At 37.4% G+C, this 13,099-nt stretch overlaps 1 protein-coding gene across 1 annotated transcript; it reads left to right on the top strand.

Moving 5' to 3' along the window:
* Nucleotides 238-12,647, top strand: CCT4 (chaperonin containing TCP1 subunit 4). Its single transcript, XM_018055407.1, has 14 exons — nt 238-541; nt 2,956-3,008; nt 3,464-3,553; nt 4,474-4,582; nt 5,176-5,318; nt 6,435-6,556; nt 6,901-7,033; nt 7,937-8,076; nt 9,286-9,382; nt 9,463-9,573; nt 9,670-9,800; nt 9,972-10,206; nt 11,617-11,730; nt 11,960-12,647. Exons 1-14 carry the CDS (start codon nt 397-399, stop codon nt 11,972-11,974), a joined length of 1,638 nt encoding a protein of 545 aa, XP_017910896.1. The 5' UTR covers nt 238-396; the 3' UTR covers nt 11,975-12,647.

Raw genomic sequence — 13,099 nt, 5'->3', positions numbered from 1 at the left:
ACTGCAGTTAACGGAGGGGTCCTCAGGCCCAAGGAGGGGTTAGTGGGGAGATGAGGTGTCCCGACACCAGCCTACAACCGCGGGTGAGCCTTTCTGCCTCCCCCGAGCTTGCTCAGCGCGCCCCCGGCCCAAAGGACCCCGGACCAAGAGCCCCAGCCGGCCCCCCAGCTCCTCGGCGCTGGGCCCCTCACCCGGCGCGCGGCGGGCAGTCTGTGACGTCACGGCAGCGCCGCGCCTCCAGGAAGGACCCCTTCCCCGGCTCCTCCTCCTCCCGGCGGCGGCGCCGCTTTCTGGAAGGTTCGTGAAGGCGGTGGGCGCTTACGGTTGGTTTCTGGTCAGCCGCAATCCGTGTCCATCCATCCTTCCCAAGCTCACGCCGACCCATCCAAGGTTGCCATGCCCGAGAACGTAGCACCCCGGACCGGGCCGCCCGCAGGGGCTGTCGGGGCTGCCGGGGCTGCCGGCGGCCGCGGGAAGAGCGCCTATCAGGACCGCGATAAGCCGGCCCAGATCCGCTTCAGCAACATCTCCGCAGCCAAAGGTATAGCGCCCCGGCTTGAGTCGCGGCCCTCCGGGCCTGACTGTGCACTCTCACCCCCAGCCTTGGGTGGGCTGTTCGTTCAGATGATCCGCTTTGGGCCTCTCATAGAATAAGCTTAGTGCAGGGTTCCTCCTTCCTGTTGGCCGTTGTTCCCGACCCCGAGTATGGAAGCCTTTAGACTGGCCCCATTCTGCGTCTTAGACGCCCATAATTTTCCGTCCCGGGGCGTGCTGCTTTCACCATACTTAAGAAAGCAGCCGGGGCCCTCATGCAGCGGTCTACTGGTAGACTGTTTGCATAATACTTTTCAGTTTTTTTGTTTTATTAAAATAGAGAAATACTTTTCTGGCTCAGCTATTGAATTCGGGTAAACTCTCCGCGCCTTAAATTGGGGCGGGCTCCATTGTACTGGGGGGTGTGAAAGAGACCGACCCACCTTGTTTGAGAGTAATTATGAGGCTGCGTTGAGCTTTGGTGTCCTCTCTGCACGTACAGCCGGCAAATGAAGAAGAGTTCGGCTTTTGGTGAAATTCAAGAAGTCCTGGGTTTCGTTTAGTTACATTACTTCGTGGCTTTGTGACCTTTAAGCAAGATTTTCTTCCCTATAAAATTGAGGATGGAAAAGTTCGCTTAAAAAAAAGTTGTGAGGATTAAGAGACGTCGGGTTGAATTAGAAGAGTCTAGAAGAAAAAGTGAGAACAGAGGCTTAGAGTTCTTGCCCGTTATGTGTTTGAGTACAGGGAGTATTTCATTTGGGTTAGAGCATCAGGTGCCTGAAGAAATGAGAGGTGAGATCGGAAAGGTAGAGTGGGGCCACAAGGTGTCCTTTGTTGTTGTTCTGGAAAGGGTTTAACACGGCTCCCGCAGCTACAGATTGTTTTTCAGTATAATGAAATAATAGCTACCTTGGAGGGTTGCTGTAAGGCTTAAATAAGAGAGCATCTGAGGAGCCAGGTGTGTGTATATGTATACATAGAGTACAGCCTTACAGATATTTGAGGTTATCTGTCCAGGGGACTGAGGGTATGGTGCTGCTACTGCTGGGAAAAATCAGGTACACTGAAGGAAGGATGGTGGAAGAAGAGAGACTAGGTTCTGGTTCAGGCTTAAATGAGTTGAGGATGTCAGAATGACTAAATGGTAAATTTAGGAGTCGTTTGAAAGTTCTAGAGAGTCTTTACCCAGAAATGAACGTTGTTTGAAAGTTATCTAGGGACCATAATTGAAGCTTAGATTTATTTCATTAGAAACAAGGTGTTAGGTAAATTCTGGTGCCATGTTGTGGGGCCGGAAAAGCTATAAAATATGGTAGATTTTCAGCAAACAAGGTAACAGGATGGGATGTTTACTTCGGCAAATTTGGAAACATCCCTGCACAGAGAATGGAAATTGGACAAGAGAGGAATGCATATAGGAAGAAAAGGCCACTTACTTGTAAACCTGACCCTATGAGGAGAGCTCCTGGAACAAAGGGGGACTACTAGACTGTCCAAGTCAGACAGAACCCTACAGACTGGTGGGGAAAAGCTGTTGCCAGATGCATCATTAGTGTAATTCATGGAGCCGGTTTTTTCTTTGGTTGACGATGTCAAAACAGCACACACACACACACAAATAGTTGTGGTAGTTCTAGTGCTATTCAGCACAAGTCATTTAACAGTGTACTACATAGTATGTTAAACTTCAGACACTTTTGAGGAGGTGATCAGCAAAAATTTTATTTTTTGAATAGTGTGCCTTTCTAGAGGCTTCCTGTAGATGACTGTAAGGGTGTTCTTAAAGTGAATTGGTCTGCTTGTAGAATCGTTGCCATGTGGGTCCACTAAAATCACCTGAAAGAGTGATTAATGATGGCTGAATAATTAGGAAATGCAGCCCCCAATTACAAAATGATTAAGTAGAATTTTTTTAAGCTATAACAAATATTTTCTTATAATCTTTTTAAGATTATGTATTGTTAACACAACCCACTGAAAGCATTATTTTAGTTGTGAAATATACAAAAGCAAGTAGGGCTGTAGAATGTGCTAGGAGATCTAGCTTGTCCTGTTATTGCTGTTTGTTTTGTTTCAGAGAATGGGGAAGGTAATGCAGTTCTCATTCAGAGCACATGACTTAAGTTATATTGATATTTATAGGATTAGGTGACTTCAAAATTTATTCTACCACATGTGCAGGGTACAAATGCTACATATAGTGACTTTAGCAACAAAAAGTGAAGCATCATACAATTAAAGGAGTAAAATAATTATTTCTGTTTCGAGTAGATTTTTAGGTATAGAATTTCCTTTAGCAAACACAGTGAATTGTTATGCACCATATTCTAATAAGGACAAAATGATTATTTGTGAGTAGAAGAAATGCTTTGCTCTTTAAAGAGTCTTGGTTTCTTTTTCTTGTTTCCCTATTTACAGCTGTTGCTGATGCTATTAGAACAAGCCTCGGACCAAAAGGAATGGATAAAATGGTAAAAGGCTCGTTCATTACTTATTTAGTACTACTGTGCCTACTGCAAGCTCTCTATAGAGGGTTAAGATGTGCTGTTTAAAAAGTAAAGTGTTAGAAAGGCTTTGAGAGTTCAGAAAGGGACAGATTACTTTGGGGTGAATGGGACCTAGTTATAATTCATATTTTATGATGATTCTTTATAATATCTTTTGTATCCCTTTTTTAGTGTTTTAGTTCCTTCACTTTTAAGTAGGAAAAAAACCCAGGTATTTCACTTGTAAACTGGGACTATTACTGCATGTTCTTAATCTTTACACCAGGGTAAGGGAAAACAATTTGAAATTAAGCATTATGCAAACATAAGTTCTGTACAAGAAGTATTAAAATTAGTAGAGCTTTTAGGGTTTCACATGAATACTGGATAAAGAAAAAATTTTTTTGAAATAACAACCTTTAAAAAACTATACTTTGCAGATTCAAGATGGAAAAGGTGATGTGACCATTACAAATGATGGTGCCACCATTCTGAAACAAATGCAGGTGTTACATCCAGCAGCCAGAATGGTAAGTGTAATTTTTAGGTGAGAGTTTTTTGGGTTTCTTTAAGTGTATTATTTGATATTCGGTAAACAGTTAAATTTGTTTTATTTGATCACTTGGTAAGTTTAAACATGGTGAAAGTTTTTCTTTTTTATGCTAATCAGGCATATTTTTAGGATATGTTGTATGCCTAGCATTATGTTCTTTGTTGAAAATCACAATAAAACATGATTCTCCTTTTCCACAGCAACGTGCCACACATATAAGGAAGAGAGAAAAAAATGTACTGTTAAAAAAAAATTTGTACCAATTATTAGTTCAGTGGGTGTTAGCTGAAAGTAGAATTTTTTGTTTGCAAAATAAATCTTGTGTTTAAACTTTCCCTGATATTTATTTTTAAGAACAATTTTTAATTCAACTACAAGTCATAATGGTGATTCTAGTGTCAAGTGAGGAGTCAAAATATCAGCAAAAACAAATTCCTTAGAAATTCCTGTTTTAAAAATCCCTTTTGATTAGGTAACGGTGACTGAAAACTGGTCAGGTTGTGCTTCATGCAGGGTCAGTTTAGATAAACATGGCCAAGGATTTCAAACTAATAATCTCCTCTCATCTGAATCCTGCACTTCATAGTTTCTGAATCTATAGAGTGCCCCTAGTTCTTTTAAGTAATGGGAAGAAAAAACAACCTGTAGTCTGAACTATAAATCATAATATAGCTTCTTATAAAGTGTGTAAATAGAATTTTGCATGCCACAAATATATAGGTCATCATTTTTAAATCAAACCAAGGTGGACAAAAAATCGGAAGAAAAGTATATTGACTCTTAGAGTGCTGATAATCAAGATCTATAAGTAAACATGATGTGAATGTCACTGACGCTGTTATTGGGTTCTCATGAACCAGTTCTTACTGAGCAACTTGACATGTTCTGTTCACCCAGCTGGTGGAGCTGTCCAAGGCTCAGGATATAGAAGCAGGAGATGGCACCACATCAGTGGTCATTATTGCTGGCTCTCTCTTGGATTCCTGTACCAAGCTTCTTCAGAAAGGTGGGTAGGACATAAGACATACTTTATTACTGAATAAAGGCAAAAGTTATTAAGTAATATGAGATTAACAATTTAATTTGAAACAGCTAAGTTTGCTGTTTATCATGTATTAAAAAATTTTTTTTGCTTCTGGGTCTCCCCACACCCCACCCCACCCCTGGCTTTCCTGCTTTTGTTTTGAATGGAACTTCATAAAATTTTGCTTTTAAAAAATGACTGGTTGGTGGTGTTACTAAATGGGCTATAGATGAGAGCAGTGATTTAGGAGAGAAAGTAAGGATTCTTGTTTTGGTACATACTGCCTAAATGTAGTTGTGATTCCTCAGTCACTTACTATTATGTAGATTTATAGAATCTTTGTAAAGTAAAAAAATGGTTTTAATCTCAAGTATCACATAATATGTAATTTATCTATTTCGAATTAAATAGAAATAAATTATTAGACATTAGCAGTTAAAGTTATTCAAACCATTATTAAGAATAATTTAAAATTTGACTGCGTTGATGTTGTAATGAGCAAAGAAATTTTAAGTCATGTCAAGTATGAAGTTTATCTGTTATTATTAAATTAACTACCCTTTCACAAATGACAGGGATTCATCCCACCATCATTTCTGAGTCATTCCAGAAGGCTTTGGAAAAGGGCATTGAAATCTTGACTGACATGTCTCGACCTGTGGAACTGAGTGACAGAGAAACATTGTTAAATAGTGCGGCCACTTCATTGAACTCAAAGGTGAGACAAGCACAATGCGATCATTGTAAAAGTACAGTTAAGTTCATCAGGAACTGCAACTCTTATTCTGTGGTTTTTGATGCTGTATAGTTCATAAATATTAACTCTCAAGAGTGGGTAACTAAACTAATTTGCATAAGTGAATTAGTTCAAGTAAAATTAACTAATGTCAAGGCTTTTGGGTAAGTTGATTTTACAGATGGGAAAAGAAAGTGAAGTTAAATAACTTTTCCAAGATCCACTAATGAGAGGCAGAGATGAGACTTGAACCCCAGATAGGGCTGCCCATCATGGTCCATCTCTAAACCATGTTGCTATTTTTTTTTTTAATCAAATATAAAGCATTAATGTTATTTTCAGTTTCTTGGAAGCTCATGTTACCTGTTCTCTGTTATGTTGTGTGTCACATGCCCACTCCATTCTTTTTCCTTTTCATCAGTGTTATTTAAATGTTAAGGGGAAATCTAGATCGTGTTAGTGATATTAAGTAATAGTGTTGATAAATATCCCCAGAACTAATTTAGACTAATTTAGAATATCATAATGGTTATAAGCATTGGTCATAAAGCCTAGACTGCTTGGGTTCAGTGCCAGCTCCACTTAATTAAGCTGTATGTTTTAAGTTTTTCATTGGAAGATTGAGTATATGAATGTAAAGTGTTAAAGCTACTGCATGACATAGAATTCATGCTCAATATGTTCTAACCATTACCTATTTTTATCAGCCCCTCAGCAATAGGATTGCACATATATAACATCTGAGCATAAATTCAGTTTGAATATGAAACCTCAGCATAAAATTGTTCTTTTGGATTTCCTGTTGAATTACTAGTAATCTAGTCAGTCCTGACTATTAATAAAAGAGGAACGAAAATGTATATTTTTAATGGTGACAGTCAAACTTGAGTGGAAAAGATAGTTTATATGTAATGTTTCCTTACATGTACTTGTTGTGTGTGCTAAATCACCTCAGTTGTGTCTGACCCTTTATGTTCTCCACCCCACTCAAAAAAGTAATTGAGATTACTTCTTAAATATTGTTATCACTAAAGAACTGGGACTTTTCTCTGTTAACAACATTTTATGACACTGAACTTTTTTTCTTTTTAATACTAGGTTGTGTCCCAGTATTCAAGTCTCCTTTCTCCAATGAGTGTAGATGCAGTGATGAAAGTGATTGACCCAGCCACAGCTACTAGTGTAGATCTTAGAGATATTAAAATAGTTAAGAAGCTTGGGTAAGCATCTCTTAATTATAACTTTAATAAAAATTAATTTTCAAAGTAAACATAAGCTGTTTCAAAAATAGTTAAATGAAAAATGTAGATGAAAGTCATGTACGTTTAGTTGTTTTGTTTTCATGACAGCTGATATTAATGTGGAAATTTGAAGAGTTAGTTTATATTCCCTGCTGATGGCAGAGCAGTGGTGTGATCAGAGAGTTCAGAAATGGGCTATTAATAAATATGAATGAGGTTGAAGCACATTTTATCAGACTGATGATTTTTAATCTGTCTTCAGTCTGTTAAACTTGGAGATTTCCCTCCCCTCTTAACTGTCTCTTCATTTTCTTTTTTCTTAGTGGGACAATTGATGACTGTGAGTTGGTGGAAGGTTTGGTTCTTACTCAAAAGGTAGCAAATTCTGGCATAACCAGAGTTGAAAAGGCTAAAATTGGGCTTATTCAGTTCTGCTTATCTGCTCCCAAAACAGATGTAAGTAAAACCAAATGAAATTATTCCTTAGCTGTTTGACTTTCTAATAACAAAGATATTTGCTGATTATTATAAAAATAGAAAATGCTGATATTAATACTAGTGATAGAAAGCAAGGATTTAAAAATCAGTAAAATCAAGACAAAAGTATAAAATATTGGATGCCACATTCTCAAATGAAGACAAATAATCATAAGGATATGTATAAAACAGTAAAGCTGGGCTATGTGAAAGTGGTGGTGTAAGAGGGATTTCCAGATTCTTTGTCTTTATGTTTGCATAGTAGAACTTTAAACCAGCTTATTGTTTTTATTCCAAAAAGGTGATTTTTTAATTTAACATATTAAATCTGTTAGTGATAAGTACCATTCCCTAAAGGAGTGGCTGATCTTTGTCACCTGATTCAGGTTTGCTCTCATTTCATATTGTATTAGCATATAGGTTTCCTGTTCAGTTGTTTGCTTCCCAAATTTTAACCCATATAAAAATCAGTGTTCTTTTATAGGTCTTAAATATAATAGTACTTGTCTTTAATTGCTTTCATCATATCAATATTTTTTAACCATGGAGTAAAAGGGATGCAATTGAAGTTATTTCAGTAACATGTAAATTTTTATGAGGACAATTGATGTATCCATGAAATAGGATGATCATTTTTACCTTTAATGATTTCCAAAACATTGTAAAAAATACCAGTAAGGTGTATAGATAAAAGTAAAAAACCTGAGTTGCATTTCATTTATATTCACTTTTCTAGACTTTTACTGTGTGTGTCTATGTAATCTCTAGGTTGGTGTGATTTTCGTTGGATTTATATTGTACATAATATTTTCATTAAAATTCTCATTTTTTGCTCAAGAACTCTTAAAATCCAAATTATTAATATGTTCTTTTTCTGAACAGATGGACAATCAAATAGTGGTTTCTGACTATGTTCAAATGGATCGAGTGCTAAGAGAAGAGAGAGCTTATATTTTAAATTTAGTGAAGCAAATTAAGAAAACAGGATGTAATGTTCTTCTCATACAGAAGTCTATTCTAAGGTATGGGGCATTTTATTTTTATCACCTCTTAACAATAATTGATTTTGAATCCCTTCTAGCAGTTTTTAAGAAGCATTAGGGGTGTGTTAAACCACTAGAAATCTGGAACAGATTTGCATTTTAGGGCATTGTAGTATTCTGGTAAATTATCTAAAATGAGTTCCTTTCTTGTTATGATAATTTAAGTGTGGGATATATGTCCTTGACGAAGATCCTTACTATCAAGTAAAAAGGTACCTAATATAGCTAAAATTTTAGAGGTATTTATTTAAAGCGAAGTCGCTCAGTCGTGTTCAACTCTTTGCGACCCCATGGACTATAGCCTACCAGGTTCCTCCATCCTTGGGATTTTCCAGGCAAGAATACTGGAGTGGGTTGCCATTTCCTTTTCCAGGAGATCTTCCCAACCCTGAGATTGAACCCGGGTCTCCCGCATTGTAGGCAGATGCTTTACCATCTGAGCCACCAGGGAAGTTCTTTATTTAAAGGGCCATGCAGTAGTTTGTCTTGAAATTCTAGGAGTTCTTTTGAGGGGAATCCTGGATAGTCCATGGATTGGAGGAATACTAGATAGTCCATGGATTGAAAGAATTCTCCAAAGTTTGAACTGATGCCTTGAAGAAACTGATGTTTCAGTGTTTTCTTCTAATAGGTAGACACATTCTTATGTACTCTATATAAGTATTGTGGATCTCTTGATATAGACACCTACTTGAAGAGTTGGAATACCTGGTTCTAAATTTAAGTTACATAATAGCTAGTAACTTCTAGTAAATTGCTCTCAAAACTCAGTTTACTTATCTGTAAAACAAGGATACTGATATCTACCCTTCAGTATCAGGGTTGTTTGGGTGCGGGAGTCATTCAGATAGTTTGTGTGAACATGTAAATTTGTGGGGTCTTAAACATAATTTAGCATGATACTTAGTTCTAAATTCATGAAGTATTAATTAACTATCAAGAATGATGACAATTACTTTTGTGTGTTTTACAAGTGTCCTTGGGGTACAATTTTAATATTATCCTTTAGAAACCTTATTTAAGAATTTTGAGCTCATAAACTTGGTCAGGCTATTTAAAGCATCTCCTTTCACAAATAAATAATTGGCCATTTAAACAATAGTAAAATTATGGAAAATCCTAAGGAGTTAAATAGCAAAATTTCTGTTCTAAACCAGTGTTGACGTAATCACTGTTTCTGTATTTTAGAGATGCTCTTAGTGATCTTGCATTACATTTCCTGAACAAAATGAAGATTATGGTGGTAAAGGATATTGAAAGAGAAGACATTGAATTCATTTGTAAGGTAAAATATTCTTAATATCTGTATATGTGAAAATGTTCACTAGTCAGACGTCTGAGTTTGTGAATGTGACTTATTCCCAGACGATTGGAACGAAACCAGTTGCTCATGTTGACCAGTTCACTGCTGACATGCTGGGATCTGCTGAGTTAGCTGAGGAAGTCAGCTTAAATGGTTCTGGCAAACTGATCAAGGTAACTATTAAAATGAAGTTTCTGTTTGCTTTGGATTTGGGGTTGTGTTTTTTTTAATCCTTCAAATAACCTAATTCTGGAGTTTGTTTACTAAAGATTACAGGTTGTGCGAGCCCTGGAAAAACAGTTACAATTGTCGTTCGTGGTTCTAACAAATTGGTGATTGAAGAAGCTGAGCGCTCCATCCATGATGCTCTCTGTGTTATTCGCTGTTTAGTGAAGAAGAGGTAATATTACTAAGTAACGTTTTGATCATTAAAACTTCCATATTTTGATTATTAAGATTTTAGATTTTAAAGATTTTTAGTATTATTAAAACTTTAAAGAATATTAAGCTTTTAAATAAATCATTATTTCTGTTGGATAAAATAAACTAAAAATACACTTCTGAATTTCAGAGCTCTTATTGCAGGAGGTGGTGCTCCAGAAATAGAGTTGGCCCTACGGTTAACTGAATACTCACGAACATTGAGTGGTATGGAATCCTACTGCATTCGTGCTTTTGCAGATGCTATGGAAGTCATTCCATCTACACTAGCTGAAAATGCTGGCCTGAATCCCATTTCTACTGTAACAGAACTAAGAAACCGGCATGCCCAGGGAGAAAAAACTACAGGCATTAATGTCCGAAAGGTAGTAATTTAAACTTTTGTTACTGCAGGAAATGTTGATTAATATAAAATACTAAAAGCTTTATAATTGTCTGTGGAATGAAAGGCTTAAATGGATTACTAAATAGAAAGTGAAAGTGAAGTTGCTCAGTGTTGTCCAGCTCTTTTCAACCTCATGGACTGTAGCCTACCATACTTTTCTGTCCATGGGATTTTCTAGGCAAGAGTACTGGAGTGGGTTGCCATTTCCTTACCCAGAGGATCTTCCCAACCCAGGGATCGAACCTGAGTCTCCCACATTGTAGGCAGACGCTTTACCATTTGAGCCACCAAATAGAAAGTTCTTAAAGATGCCTGGTGTATAGTTAACCTTTGCTGCTATTGTGAGCACCAGCCTGGTGTAGTTACATAGGGTAAACATATAATAGTACTGATTTCTCCTGTTGCATTAACGTCTCCTTTTATTGAGAAGACAGTTAACATGTAAGGGGAAAAAATGGACACTACAAGGTGATTTTTTTTTTTTTTTTAATGGAAGAAGCGGGTAGATTCTACGGCACTGGTTAGGGAAAGTTTTAGGAAGCTGCAGCTTTGGTTTGGTAGGGGATAAAAAAGTTTCAGATGGGGAAGCAGTGATTTATAGGTAAGAGGGACCAAAAAAGTTAATTCATTTTGTCTAGAGCAGAGGTGATGTGTTGATCATATAATGGACTTTAAGATTGGAAAGACTGGATAAAAGCTAGAATGAAGAGTCCCTTGAGTTGTTGATGAATGGGTAGGGTGGCTGGGTGTTTGTTTTTTAATTCTTGTAGTTGGGAGTTTTTGTAAGTACCAGGTAGACTAGACTTGGCCAAATTCAGAATTAGGAATCAGATGATTTAAAATTTTATACCTTTTTTCTTTAATTGAGATAGTTGATTTAGAGTGTTAGTTTTGAGGGCTTCCCTGGTGTCTCAGTGGTAAAGAATCTGCCTGCCAATGCAGGAGACTTGGGTTCGATTCCTAGGTTGGGAAGATCCCCTGATGAAGGGAATGACCACCCACTCCAGTATTCTTGCCTGGAGAATCCCATGGACAGAGAAGCCTGACAGGCTACAGTCCATGGGGTTGCAAAGAGTCAGACAAGACTGAGCAACTCAACAAATTTTCAGGTATATAGCAAAAAAAAATCTTAAATTTAATAACTATATCATCTATTTAATTTTTGGCAGAAATTTTAAAAGGAATTGTTCTGGAGTTCAGATTGGGAGAGTACAGCATTAATTCAGTTTTTCCAGATTTCAGTTGAAAAACAGCCTATAACTTAGGGAAATGCTTAGTAGAGAGTATCTGACTCTTGACTAGACTTGAAAGGCTTTGTGGTTTGCTGGTAACAGTGTAGTTGGTAATTGTATCATTATAAATTCTAAAAGCAACTTGTACTGGTTTGCAGGGTGGTATTTCCAACATATTGGAGGAACTGGTTGTCCAGCCTCTGTTGGTTTCAGTCAGTGCACTGACTCTAGCAACTGAAACTGTCCGGAGCATTCTGAAAATTGATGATGTGGTAAGTATATACAGGTTGTGAATTTCTTACAAGGGCAGAAAGGCATATTTTTTGAGGAGTTGGGATGGGAGCAATAAATGTTGTTAGTTTGCTAGTCATCAGGGTGAAAACAGTTCATACTTCTAGTATTTTCTCACCTATAAAAATAGGGAAGTTTGGATAACCACCTTAAACATCTTCTATCCTTAAAATTGTGTCCTTACAGGTTTTGAAATTTTTCTCTTTTCAGGTAAACACTCGGTAATCTGGTTAACACGGTCTGACTGGCACCAGCGTGGCCACTGATGGTGCAGCTGGAGTGGAAGAGCACCTTGGCATTCCTTGTTGTTTGGAAGATTGTTTCTTTTATGAATTTCTGGGCCTGGTCTTCCAGTTGGCATTTGCTTGAAATTGTATTGACACAGTTTAATGAAAATATTAAATACATGGTTTCAAAAAGCAGGTTAATTTATTGCTCTATACTCTGCATTATTCCCAGTCTCTCCCAAACTCTGTTATTTCTGATTCACTTGAGAAATCTTTAAAGGGAGAAAAAAGGAGTTAACATTTGCCTGTTAACTTAATGCTGGGTACTTTTAAGTTTTGTGTTAGGTTGTGGTGGTGGTGGTTTTTCTCTTTTTTGGCTGCGTGGCATGTGGGATCTTACTTCCCTGACCAGGGATCAAACCCACACTCCCTGCATGGGCAGCAAAGAATCTTAAACAATGGACTGCCAGGGAAGTCTCCAGTTTTGTGTTTATTGATAGAAGTACTGAGAAGGAAAAATGGCCCAATATGCTCATCACCCTGATAAACCCCCAGTACAGAAAGAGTGAAAAATGAAAGTCTTTCTCATTCTTATCTCTTTTTCTAAGAACCACTGTTGTGTTAATTGGGATTCCTTCTAAAAATAAAAATATGCATATATATGTAGCAAATTTTGTTTGTATAAGTAAGTCTTTTGTCAGTAGTTTAAAACACCTTAATCCTGCACCAAGAGTACTGTAAAACTTAACTAGTTCTGTCCTTGTTTCAGCCTCCATCTAGTCAACTTTGCACACATTCTATGTATAGCTTAGTGGTCTCTCTTTACCTTGCCAGGCACTCCTTTATAAACGCTTGCATGGCTTTTGATTGCCTTTGGATAAAGGCCAGACCGTTAAGGTGGATCACAAATTGAGCCTTACGTAATCCGTGATTACTTTCACCATCTTTTGTGTTATATATAAAGAGTACTATGAAAGCAGTGGATGGAGGGACGGGGACTCCTAAAGGTTTCGGAGAACTTCAGCCAATCAGTATGAAGTTCCTTTGTATCTGACAACTCCAATAGTTAATTAAAATGACTAATCTGGTAAGTGGTAAGTTCAGATAAGTCTTTGGATAGTCT

The sequence above is a fragment of the Capra hircus genome, chromosome 11 (assembly GCF_001704415.2).
Source record: "Capra hircus breed San Clemente chromosome 11, ASM170441v1, whole genome shotgun sequence".
NCBI classification, from domain to species: Eukaryota; Metazoa; Chordata; class Mammalia; order Artiodactyla; family Bovidae; genus Capra; species Capra hircus.
The sequence above is the reverse complement of the archived record's forward strand: the minus strand, read 5'-3'. Positions and strand labels throughout refer to the sequence as shown.